This window comes from Mesoplodon densirostris, chromosome 2 (genome assembly GCF_025265405.1).
Source record: "Mesoplodon densirostris isolate mMesDen1 chromosome 2, mMesDen1 primary haplotype, whole genome shotgun sequence".
NCBI classification, from domain to species: Eukaryota; Metazoa; Chordata; class Mammalia; order Artiodactyla; family Ziphiidae; genus Mesoplodon; species Mesoplodon densirostris.
Window position 1 is genome coordinate 57,874,176 of NC_082662.1, and position 13,466 is coordinate 57,887,641.

The 13,466-nt window shown below is 40.4% G+C and overlaps 1 protein-coding gene across 1 annotated transcript in view; it reads left to right on the forward strand.

The window, feature by feature from the left end:
- DNAJC6 (DnaJ heat shock protein family (Hsp40) member C6) overlaps positions 1-13,466 on the forward strand; it is a 94,505-nt gene that overhangs the window by 60,898 nt on the left and 20,141 nt on the right. Inside the window, exons 6-12 of the mRNA XM_060084356.1 lie at positions 2,045-2,178; positions 2,689-2,883; positions 3,786-3,903; positions 8,060-8,139; positions 9,002-9,195; positions 9,296-9,376; positions 11,627-12,061. Coding sequence (XP_059940339.1) covers positions 2,045-2,178; positions 2,689-2,883; positions 3,786-3,903; positions 8,060-8,139; positions 9,002-9,195; positions 9,296-9,376; positions 11,627-12,061 — 1,237 coding nt within the window. The remainder of the gene's footprint in view (positions 1-2,044; positions 2,179-2,688; positions 2,884-3,785; positions 3,904-8,059; positions 8,140-9,001; positions 9,196-9,295; positions 9,377-11,626; positions 12,062-13,466) is intronic.

Here is a 13,466-nt window from a genome sequence, read left to right on the forward strand (position 1 = left end):
CAATTCAAGGCGAAATTCTAACACAATTTGTGCACAGATGATTTTAAACTCTTAGAAAAAAGGAGTCCACATCGATTCATTATGAACACACATATCAAACCAACTGAACTTTCGGAACAAGACTAATAGATTAGCAGAGATAGTTTATTGGATTCCTGCGAGATATTTCCCCATTTCTTATATTCAAGATGGAGAAATTTGGGCTAAATTTTTATACATTTAGACAGATATTGGCTGAATATTGCTTCCAAAGATAGGTGACTAATGGATCAGCATCCTCCCAGGAAAAGGTTGCCCTTTTATTGACAGCTTTGAAAATGTGGAGGCAAGCTTATCAGTTTTCTCAGATTGGTCATTTAATAGAAACTACCAATGTGAAATTAAACACAGGATAAATATAAAGTCCTGAATTCTGGTTCTAAAAGATTAAGTGTATTTGTCTATTAACTTAACACATCATTTGAAAAAGAACTAACAGTTTTAGTGGATAGAAAGATCAATGAGAGCTTATGGTGTGATTTAGCTTGCATTTAAACTAGTTTAGCCTGGGGTTATGATCATAAAAGCATAGTGTTCTAAGGAAGATGATATTTCCTCTCTAGTTTGGTCAGAGCACATCTTATATCTTGCATTTCACATCTGGGCAGCACATTTAAGGCTGTTGTTTTAAAACTGGAGTCTGTTAAGAGGAAGTCCACTGAATGATGATGTCTCTTAAAATGGAACATCAGATGAGGAAGAACTGAAGGGATTGTGTAGTAGTCAGGGTTCTCCAGAGAAACAGAACTGACAGGATATGTGTAGAGATACATATGTAAGAGGAGATGTATTATAGGAATTGGCTCAAGTGATTCTGGAGGCCTAGAAGTCCCACAATCTGCCTCCTGCAAGATGGAGAACCAGGAAAGCCAGTGGTAACATTTAGTCCATGTTTGAAGCCCTGAGAACCAAGGGGGCCACTGGTGTAGGTCTAAAAGCCAAGAGCTCCGATGTCCAAGAACAGGGAGAAGATGGAGGTCCCAGCTCAAGAAGACAAAGAGAATTCTCCCTTCCTTTGCCTTTTTGTTCTATTTGGACCCTCAACAGGTTGGATGATGCCAGCCCACTTTGGTGAGGGTGAACCTCTACTAGGTCTACTGATTCAAATGCTGATCTCTTCCAGAAACACCCTCACAGACACATCCAGAAATAATGTTTTACCAGCTCTTTGGGCATCTCTTAGTCCAATCAAGTTGTGACATAAAATTATCACAGATTGGGTATGTTTTCAACCTGGAAAATAGAAAAGTTGATGGAAAGGGAGAGTATTTCAGATATGTGAAGGGTTGTCCCAGGGAGAAAGGAGTAGGTTTACACTTTGTCCTGAGAGAAGGAAGAATGAGGATCGTTGAGTGGAATAGACTGCAACTCAGCATATTCAGTATAAGGAAGAACTTTGTGAAGCTCGTCCAGAAGCAGGGTGCTCCTTGTCCCTTAAAGTATTCTAGAAGAAGCCGCTCACCATCTGTCAGGAATGTTACCGCTTGCATTCCTTTACTTAGTGCGGTTGAATCAGGTGAAGCTTCTTTATTTTATATCCACCTAGGAACATAACTTTGGGTAAAATACACCCATCGCATATTCCAAAAAGCAGTATTTGCCTAACCTGAGAACTCTTTACCTTCACCCTAAACTGAGAGACCTCAACTGTTAGTTCTGATCCTACAAGTCCAAAGTTACTTTGAAGACTAGATTATTTTTCAGTAAATATGTACAAATCTAATTTATATTGCTGGGTTTCTTAGGTTAGCAGAGAGTCAATTGCATCCTAAGAATCAGTCTTCCCTTGATGCTTTGTGATTTAAATAGCTGGGACAGATTTGGGTTTTTAGGTGAACAAGTTTTAACTGACAGGCACCTGTAGTTAAGATTTCTCTCCTCCACAGCCCACACCCAGACTCCCCACCCTTGACCTCTTTCTTTTAATTGCCAAGTACAGCCACTCTCAGTGTTGAGTGCCTGACCGATCCATGTTTATGACAAGTTTATACGTTTTCTTTGATAGGATGGACGGGCAGCATCATCAATTCTGGTTGGTGCTATGTTCATTTTCTGTAATCTCTACTCTACTCCTGGCCCAGCTGTTCGATTACTCTACGCAAAGCGACCAGGAATTGGACTTTCGCCATCCCATAGGAGGTAAAGTCAGCTAGATGCAGGGTTGGCGCAGACATGGTCTAATTTGTATCATGTCCCAAAAAAAGGGGAAAAACCTTTTTAGATAATCAATGTATTATCTTCTCTTTGGGCACAGTTTCTTCTTTCTCTTATTTAAACTGCATCTCCTTACTTCCTCTTGGATTAAAGCTACGTCTGATGATAAATTCTGATTTTTTTTCCAAAGCTAGCCCTTAACTGATAAATTTAATCTGCTAGATCAAATATTGAGCTAGTGTAAAATGCCCGTAAGCTTTTTCATTTAATAAATACCCCTTTATCAGCTCTTCGGGGGGAAGTACAGCAGTGTCACTAGATAAAAGCTTTCCTAAATTATGGCAGCATTCTCTTTTGCCATTTAATGTTTAAAGAATTAACACAGTAAATTTTTATTGTAGGTTAATAATTTATGAGAACAAACTTAATAGCAAATTGACTGCTTATTTCTTCTGCTGTGGTCGGCACCAATAGAATGTCTGTCTTGTGTTTTAGGTACCTGGGCTACATGTGTGACCTCCTAGCAGACAAACCCTACCGCCCTCACTTCAAGCCTCTCACTATTAAGTCGATCACTGTCAGTCCAGTTCCTTTTTTCAACAAACAGAGAAATGGATGTCGCCCTTACTGTGATGTACTGATTGGAGAAACCAAAATATATACAACTTGTGCAGATTTTGAACGAATGAAGTAAGTCATGATACTTTTCTTCATTTCTTCTTGTGAACTGCTCCATTCCTGTGTAAGTTGGATCCTATTCTTCCTTTGAGGACTACATTATGAAATGGCTGATATTTTTTAAAATGTTCAATATAGGTGGTAATCATAGAAAAGCACAATTAAATCAAGGGATGCCATAGCGCCCCTTCAAATGGTGATACAAACTAAGGGACTAACATGAGCTATAATGAGGGTTAAGACAGTGGTGTAGGGCAGAAGACCTGGATGTTTAAGAAGGAGATGACCTTGATAAGAATTGGTGATGATAATGGAAGAATCAGGAATGAATGAGGTTTCTAGGTGAGCAACTAGGTAGATGGTTATATAATTAAAAAGTTATAGAACCTATAGTAAAGAGCAAGTGCCAGTGGGAGGCGGTGGGAGATATGGAAGAAGGGACTAGATGATAACAGAAAATGAAATTAATTTGAAATAAATTGAATTTCAAAATTGGTATACGAGATACTCACAGAGCATCTCACTGCTGTTTCTATGTTGATCTCAGTTAGACTTCTTTGTTCTCTCTCTGTTTTTATCATAAATTTACAGTTAGGGCAAGGTAAATACATCAGGGCTACATGTATTTGGGGAAAACGATTTCTGCTAATGGGCAGTTGATTTATCTAGAAATCAGGATGGGTTGGAGAGAGAGGACCTGGCATAAGACCAGTGGTATCCTGTGGCGGAACCAATTTGCATCCAGTTGGCACTGGCTGTGCTCCTGACTTTGCTTAAGATAAGAAATGGCTCCTGGGTTCAGGCCTGGGCAAACAGGTGCCTTGGCCAGAGCCACAGAAGACAGTGCCTGTATACCTGTGTTATTGTGCCAGATTAGACTCTCTTTCAGTGTATGCTTTTGTCTCTGTTTAAAGAGAATACCGTGTCCAAGATGGAAAAATCTTCATTCCCTTGAGCATCACTGTGCAAGGAGATGTGGTTGTTTCCATGTATCACTTGAGGTCAACCATTGGAAGCCGGCTACAGGCTAAGGTATGGTTTCAGAAAGAATTATGATATAAGCTCAGCTGATCCTTTAATAGGAGTGTACATCACTTTGGGCTTGAGTGACTTCTGGTTTTAGAATCAGAAAAAACATTTAAAAATTACCTTTGGAAACAACCTAAATGTCCATCGACAGATGAGTGGATAAAGAAAATGTGGTATAGGGACTTCCCTGGTAGCACAGTGGTTACGACTTCCCCTACCAATGCAGGGGATATGGGCTCGATCCCTGGTCTGGGAAGATCCCACATGCTGCGGAGCAACTAAGCCTGTGCACCACAACTACTGAGCCTGCACTCTAGGGCCCACATGCCGCAACTGCTGAGCCCGCGTGCCACAGCTACTGAAGCCTGAGCACCTAGAGCCCGTGCTCCCCAACAAGAGAAGCCACCGCAAATGAGAAGCCCGCGCACCACAATGAAGAGTAGCCCCCACTCTTGCCGCAACTAGAGAAAGCCCACGCACAGCAACGAAGACCCAATGCAGAGAGAAAAAAAAGAAAATGTGGTATATATACGTATATATAAATATATATATAAAAATTTGATTTTATATATATATATAATGGAATACTACTCAGCCATAAAAAAGAATGAAATAATGCCATTTGCAGCAACATGGATGAACTTAGAGATGATCATACTAAATGAAGTAAACCAGGAAGAGAAAGACAAATACCATATGATATTACTTATGTATGGAGTCTAAAATATGACACAGATGAACTTATCTACAAGACAGAAATAGACTCACAGTCATAGCAAACAGACTTGTGGTTGCCAAGGGGGAAGGAGGTGGGGGAGGGATGGATTGGGAGTTTGGGACTAGCAGATGCAAACTATTATATATAGAATGGATAAACAAGGTCCTACTGTATAGCATGGGGAACTATATTCTATATCCTGTGATAAACCATAATGGAAAAGAATATAAAAAAGAATGTATAAATATATATAACTGAATCACTTTGCAGTGCAGCAGAAACTGACACAACATTGTTAAGTCAACTATACTTCAATAAAAAAAAGAAAACTAAAAAAAAAAAAAAAAAGATTACTTATGCCCATTGCCTTCATTTTACAGGGGAAGAAAGTAAGCCTCAGAGGTTTTGACTTGCCCAGATGGTTTTGCCAGAAGATGGAAGCCCAAGAACTAAAGAGCAAACCTTACTCTTTAGAAACTTGTGCCTTTTTTATAGTGCCCTATTTGGATCAGGGTGAGAGGAGATATTTCTATTGAGGATGTGGGATTAAGTAATCATACTTTTTCAATTTTTAAATTGAGATAAAATTTACATAACATAAAATTCACCCTTTTGAAGTGTACAGTACAGTTATTTTTAGTATTTTCAAAGAGTTGTGCAGCACTGCTAATTCCCAAACATTTTCAACACCCACAAAAGAAACTCTACACCTCTTAGCAGCCACTGTCCATTCCTCCTCCTCCATTCCCTAGGCAACCAGGAATCTACTTTCTGTTTCTATGGATTTGCCTATTTTGGACATTTCATATAAATGGAATCATACAGTGTGTGGTCTTTTGTGACTGGCTTCTTTCACTTAGTCTAATGTTTTCAAGGTTCATCCATGTTGTAACGTATATCAGTACTTCTTTATATACCCAGATAATATTCCATTGTATGGTTATATAGCTTTTATTAATCTCTTCATCATTTGATGAACATTTACGTTATTGCCACTGTTTGGATATCACAAATAATGCTACAAGTAATTGCATTTAAAAAACTTTTATTTATTGGAGTACAGTTGACTTAAAATGTTACATTAGTTTCAAGTGTACAACATAGTGCTTCATTATTTTTATAGATTACACACCATACAGAGTTATTATAAAATATTGACTATATTCCCTGTACTATACATTACATCCTCGTGACTTATGTATTTATTTTTTATTGGAGTATAATTGCTTTACAGTGTTGTGTTAGTTTCTGCTGTACAATGAAGTGAATCAGCTATATGTATACATATATCCCCTCCCCCTTGGACCTCCCTCCCACCCTCCACCATCCCACCCATCTAGGTCGTCACAGAACATCGAGATGATCTCCCTGTGCTATACAGCAGGTTCCCACTAGCTGTCTATTTTACACATGTAGTGTGTTTATGTTAAACCCAGTCTCCCAATTCATCTCACCCTCCTCTTCCCCCCGCATGTTCACATGTCCTTTCTCTACATCTATGTCTCTATTCCTGCCCTACAAATAGGTTCAAAAACAGAAATATAGATCAGTGGTACAGGATAGAAAGCCCAGGGATAAACCCACGGACATATAGTCACCTAATTTATGACAAAGGAGGCCAGAATATACAATGGAGAAAAGACAACCTCTTCAATAAGTGGTGCTGGGAAAACTGGACAGCTACATGTAAAAGAATGAAATTAGAACACTCCCTAACACCATACACAGAATAAACTTCAAATGGATTAAAGACCTAAATGTAAGACTGGACACTATAAAACTCTTAGAGGAAAACATAGGAAAAACACCCTTTGACATAAACCACAGCAAGATCTTTTTTGACCCACCTTCTAGAGTAATGAAAATAAAAACAAAAATAAACAAATGGGACCTAATGAAACTTAAAAGCTTTTGCACAGCAAAGGAAACCATAAACAAGATGAAAAGACAACCCTGAGAGTGGGAGAAAATATTTGCAAATGAAGCAATGGACAAAGGATAAATCTCCAAAATATACAAACAGCTCATGGAGCTTAATATCAAAAAAACAGACAACCCAATTTAAAAATGGGCAGGTGACTTATTTATTTTATAACTGGCAATTTGTGCCTCTTAATCCCCTTCACCTATTTCACCCTTCTCCCCTGTGAAAACCACTAGTTTGTTCCATGTGTCTGTGAGTCTCTTTCTGTTTTGTCATGTTTGTTCATTTGTTTTGTTTTCAGAGTCCACATATAAGTAAAGCATACAGTATTTACCTCTGCCTGACTTATTTCACTAGGTATAACACCCTCCAGGTCTATGTATTGTGTTGCAAGTGGCAAGATTTCGTTCTTTTTTATGGCTGAGTAATAAACCATATATTACATCTTTATCCATTCATCTGTCAGTGGGCCCTTAGGTTGCTTCCATATCTTGGCTGTTGTGAATAATGCTGCTATGAACTCAATGTTAAAAAAAAAAAAAAAAAAACCCACAATTTAAAAATGGGCAGAAGACCTAAATAGGCCTTTTTTCCCAAAGAAGCTATACAGATGGCCAACAGACACATGCAAAGATGCTCAACATCACTAATCATCAGGGAAATGCAAATCAAAACCACAATGAGTTATCACCTCACACCCATCAGAATGGCTATTGTCAAAAAGACAAGAAATAACAGGTGTTAGTATGGCAAAGGTGTGGAGAAAAGGGCACCCTAGTACACTGTTGCGGGGGATGTAAATTGCTACACCAACATGGAAAACAGTATGGAGTCCCCCCGCCTCCTCGCCCAAATTAAAAGTAGAACTACCACATGATCCTGCAATTTCACTCCTGTGTATCTATCTGAAGAAAATGAAAACACTAATTCGAAAAGGTATATGCACCCTAATGTTCATAACAAGTAATTGTATTTTAATTCATTAAATATTTGCTAAGCACATACTCTGTGCCAGTCATTGCCTAGGGGGATTGACAAGAGTAAAACTGTATCTCTGCCTTTAAGGAGCTCCTGGGAAATTCACACATGTACAAATATCCACTACCATTGTAGAGGTAAGATGAGATGTCATAATGGGAGCAGTTTGTTTTATCCAGTGGTGGTTCAGAAAGGCTTCAGAGGATGTGACCTATCAAGGTGGTCCTTGAAGGATGAGTTCATCAGGTTGGAGCAGGGGCATCCTGGACAGAAGGAATGGGATGAGTCAAAGTATTGCAAGGTATAAGAACATAGGGCATTAGCAGATAAAGGAATAGCTTGCCAAGGCAGAGTTCGTGGAGAGGAGAGGCTAGAAATGAACCTGGGTCAGCTCCAAATGAGGAGGTTGTTTAATATTCATAGAAAACAAAGATACAGATATAGAAAAAGTTGATGGTGTATGACTCCCCCAGACATAATCTTTTGATCTGATTCCCTTTTCACTGATTGACTGTCATGTGCGTCTCTCGTATTTTTAGGTGACCAACACTCAGATATTCCAGCTTCAGTTTCATACTGGATTCATTCCACTGGACACAACAGTTTTAAAGTTCACCAAGTGAGTGCTACTTGGGCCACAATCCCTTTTCAATCCAAGCAGCTGTGAAAAGCTAGGAGTCAAGTGCTAAAGGCTCATTTAGTGCCATGCTGCAGCTTCCCCCCAAATCCTGTGCTTCAGGGCTGTAGCATGTGGCTTAGCATCTTATAACTTTCAGTTGGGTGTGATTTGTCCTAAACACAAGTGGATCAGACTTCAAATTGAAAGGTCTAAAATACCATCTGAGGGAACAAGAGTGAACAAAAAAGGGAACAAAGTTTTAGTACTGTGATCCTTTGCATCTGTGTATCCCTTTGTGTTTTGTAACATGGAAGGCAGTGGAATCAGCAGTACGATATGAGCAATGACCAGTCAGAATGGATGCCAGGCCACAGCACTGAAGCAGGGTCCTGGGGGACCCCCCGCACCAAATATTATAGCACCCTTAGTTGCTATACTAAAGAGTGGCCTAGAGGACTCAAGGAAGTGACTGAAGGTGGGGTGATAGGTGGGAGTTGCTGGGGTCAGCTTAGGAGTAGACATTCAAGAGCTCAAGGTGGTAGCTCTGGGCTTATTTCACTATTTTAACAACTGATTTGGTCCTGCCAATGCTTACTGTCTGGATATATCCGCCCTGCTCTCTAGAATGCTTTCACATGCAGTAGTATTTAAATTCTATGGGTAGGCATTATTTTCCTCTTTTCTCTAGATAAGAAAACGGAGGCTCAGAAAAGTAAAGTCTCTTATCTGGTTAATGGTTGATTTTTCCCTAGAAATGCATCTCAGAGTGAAACTAAGAATCAATCTACAATGGTTTCTGTGCTGAACATCATACTGGTTCCATTGTTTTCCACTGATCTTATTCTTTTAAATCCCTATTTAGGCCTGAGTTGGATGCATGTGATGTACCAGAAAAATATCCTCAGCTATTTCAGGTGACTCTGGATGTAGAACTACAGCCGCATGACAAAGTGATAGACTTAACGCCCCCATGGGAACATTACTGCACGAAAGATGTCAACCCCAGCATCCTCTTCTCTTCTCACCAGGAGCATCAAGATACTCTGGTCTTAGGAGGTATGAGTCGCCTGGTGGTTTTGTTTTCAGGACGAAGCCTCTGTGTGATTTATCGCATTGACTTATTTCATGTGTTTCCTTGATGTCTTTTGTCTTATAGGACAGGCTCCAATAGACATCCCTCCAGACAACCCCAGACATTTTGGGCAAGGTGGCTTCTTTTCCACTCTCTGTTGGCAAGGTACTTCTAGGCATTTCTTCCAAGTTACATGGTTAGGTGGTTAAGTTACGTGGTTCTTGTATGTATAAAGAGGATTAGTCCTCGAAGCAGCCTAAAGTAAAGCAGCATTTAGAAGTCATCCATCTGGGGTCTTCTTTGTTTCACATTCTTCCTGCTCATTCCTTTTCCAAATCAGGAACTTCCCTACTTTGAACTCCATGGATGCTCTTAGATTGATGCAAAAGGCCATTTTAAGCTGAACTTTATCTTTTCTGTCTATGCAGTGTTTTGGATCACATCTTTCCTGGATTTATGAATAATCATGATATTTTCTAGGATCTCCCTTTACACTGCTGACACACAAAGAAATTAACAAAGGACTATCTCCTGCCCTTAAAAATATAAAATCTGGCACACTACTCCACCCACCCCGCCCAGGGGTCTAACCACTAGCAGGGCAGAGGTGAGCTTCCCCTGGTACAGGGAAGGCAGACACTTTGCCTACATATCTCTGCTACTTGCTTTAACAACCTTGGCAGAAATTGGGCTCGATCACAATATCCTTTTTTGCCAAACCTGGAGATGTGTTTAGAATCCTTCCCGATGTGACCCTTCAGACTGCTACCGTTAGCAGACTAGCATTGGCATTCTGATCGATACCCATTCGCCATCCTTGTCTTAGAGTTTGCTGAGGTTAACTGCAAAGTTCAATGTAGAATTCCATAGTAAGGACTTTCTTAAGAAAAGGGTAGGAAACCGGCTTTGGTGATAGTGTACTTAAAATCCTCTTGATTGACCTTCCTTTGCCATGTAAACATAAGACAGTATTCCCATTGCCTACACAGAGTTTTCCATGTTTGATAAAAAAAATTGTTCATAGCATTCCTTTGAATCGAAGGCTTGCTTTCAGAATTTTCTACCAAGAAATGGGACCAATAACATTTAAAAAATTGGAAAACCCAGTGAAATCTAGATAGCAGGTAGATTTCCCAACCCCGTCTTAGTTTCACCTATATCTTTCTTCCTCACATAAGGGCTTTTAAGAAAACTTTACTTTTACTCTCCACTGCTATTTTAGTAAGTAATTTAGAAATCATTCTTATCAGGCTATAAAATAGGTTAAGCACATATGCACAATCTTTTATCTGAACCCTGCAGAGCCAGATGGGTTTAGGAATGCAGAGTTCTTTGCAAGTTAGAAAGATGATACGGTACATAAACTGCATATTGCTTAGCACCCCCCGTGGCCTCTCAGACAATGTGTTATCAAACATGTTAAAATGTCTGTAGTGAAACATAACTCATAACCCTGGGTGAAATCAATGAAGACTATAAATAACTTTCATGTCAGTCCCAGTCAGATTTTTCCACCAATTTAGGGAAACCTTTCCTTTTTCATAGCTTTTTGCATTTCAGAATTGGGAATGAGGGATGTGGATCTGTACTTGATTTGGAACGTGGATCCATCTGACAGCAAGTAACAAAGTTCGAAAGAGGGATCTGTTTCAAGGAGGGCCTGGAAAGTCACTCACCAGCCTCTCCATTCCTTCCCCAGAAGAGGCCCAATTTTATGCTGAAAGTATCTCCTCCTAGGTTGGTGTAAGGACCATCCTAAGCAGAGCCGTTCCCTCTATTCACTTATTAGGTGTGGGCTTCACTTCTGCTCCAGGCTGTGGGAGAAAGACCTTGCTTTTGGTCCCAGACCACATGGAGAAGAAAAGACAGTGAGAGGAGGCAGCAGAGGACTAGGAGATAATGTTTTCTTCAAAGCACCTAGCATAGTGCTGGGAAAAAGAAGATGATGATGATAGTAGTAATTTTAAAAAATAATAAAAACCACTTAAGTACTACTTACTATTGATCTGAGCACTTTCCATATATCATCTCATGTAATTTTCACAGTAGTCAATGTGAGCTAGGTTCTATTTATTACTCCCATTTTGCTGAGGAGAAAACCAAGGCACAGAGAAGTAAAGTCACCTTCTCAGTGTCACAGAGCCAGTAAGTAGCAGAGATGAGATTCAGACTCAGGCTGATTCTAGAGTTCTTGCTCTTCACTCCTATGCTATACTGCCTCTCAGATGCTCAACAAGTAGTAATTGGATGTAATGTGAAATACATCCAAGTTTTCCATTGGTAAGGGTCTAAAAGCATTGTGTTTTTTCAGGCTGCTTTTTCTCTCTTTCTGAAGTTATGTACATAGACTCTAACAAAAAGTAATAATGCTGTGGCTGGTCACTAACTGTTTCCTGGCATAACGGCCTTCCTTAGATCAGAAATCGGAGAAATCATTCTGTGAGGAGGACCACGCTGCCCTAGTGAATCAGGAAAGTGAGCAGTCGGATGATGAACTTCTGACCCTTTCCAGCCCACATGGCAACGCCAATGGCGACAAACCTCATGGAGCCAGGAAGCCCAGCAAAAAGCAGCAGGAGCCAGCTGCCCCTCCACCCACTGAGGACGTGGACCTTCTGGGTCTAGAAGGGTCTGCAGTGAGTAAGAACTTCTCTTCACCGGCGGCTCCTCCTACCAATTCCGAACTTCTGAGTGACCTGTTTGGGGGTGGAGGTGCAGCCGGCCCTGCCCGGGCTGGACAGTCAGGGGTGGACGACGTGTTTCATCCGAGTGGACCTACATCTACCCAGTCAACACCGCGCCGGTCCACCGCCTCCACCTCTGCATCTCCAACACTGAGAGTAGGAGAAGGTAATTTTTTTTCATGTTGGGCTGTACCTCTCAGTGTTGAATTATAACTTTTGGGCCAAGCAGGTGGAATCGAACTTTCCTAATAATCTAGACTTCTCTGATCTCCCTAGTAGTCCCCAAAAGGTCTATATCTTCATCTCAGTGGGGACCACAAGAGGAAATAGAAATATTGTCCATTTTGGTAGGACAGTCTAAGAATGAATATTTGAGCTTGTCACCCTTACTTTAATTTTTTTTTTCAGGGCTTCAGTCCCTGAGCTGCTTTAGTTATTACTGCTCGGAGATGTAGATTGATGAATTGTTGTTAATAATAACAGGTACTATTTGTGGGCTACTTACTATTTGCCAAACATGGAGTTTGACACTAACCATAAATTCAATCTTTATAAAAACACAGTAAATAGGTGCTATTATCTCCATTTTATAGTTGAGGAAATAGAGGCTTAGGGTCAAATTAGTAGCGTACTTTTATACAGCTAGTCCTAGGGTCCAAAACCAGGCCATTTGACTCCAGAGCTTTCCCTCAGTTTTCCTGTAATGCCTTTCTGGAATTGCCGTTTTCTGAATACACTTTGGCTGTGCAGAGAAGTACTTGCTTACTTCAAGATATATTTAAGGGACTGCTGCCAGCAGCACAGCTGGTGGAGCGGAGCAGTTGGTGCCAGATACAGAGTTTGAGCCCCATGAGGCTCAGTCAGCTTCACTCTGCTCATTGCCACAGACTCAACCCTTTCTGTGACTGGTCATCCACAATTCTTTAACATTTGCAAGACAGTAGAGTTGGGTAAGCAGAGGTCCATTATAGATTCTAAAGCACTAGCTGCCCTTGTTATCATCACCCATTAACCAAGACAACATCACATTAGGAAGAGTAAAAAAGAATGTCTCAACTCTCCAGGCAGGTGGTTACCTTTAGGAACTTTCTTTCCCAGGATCATCCTTCACTTCTCAGAAGGCTTTGGGCTGGTCTTGATTTATGGTGGTTCAACTGGAGGCATTCTTTACATGAGTGAGTTTCAGAATCATGGACTGTAGATGCTGAGGCTCAAGTTCCTACATTAGTTATTGATGGAGCCACAATGTGAAGCCAGGTGCCCTGAATCCCAGGCTATTTCCTCTATCCTTCAGCAGTTCTTACTCACCAAAGTGAACAAAAGCTCTGTCAGGAAAAGAAGTCCCCAGGATCCAAGATAGCATAGTACTCAATGGTCATGTTTTTAAGACCATGTACCTTATGTGATTTTCAGTGATTTAATTCATCATAGTCCCAGGCAGATAGTTATGTTCCAGAGTCAGATCTAGAGGGGACCTTTCAGACATTAGTTAAATCTGTGCCTCAGGTTATAGACAGTGAAATTGAGGCCAGCTGTATTAATTGACTTGTCAAAGGATACACAGCTGATTA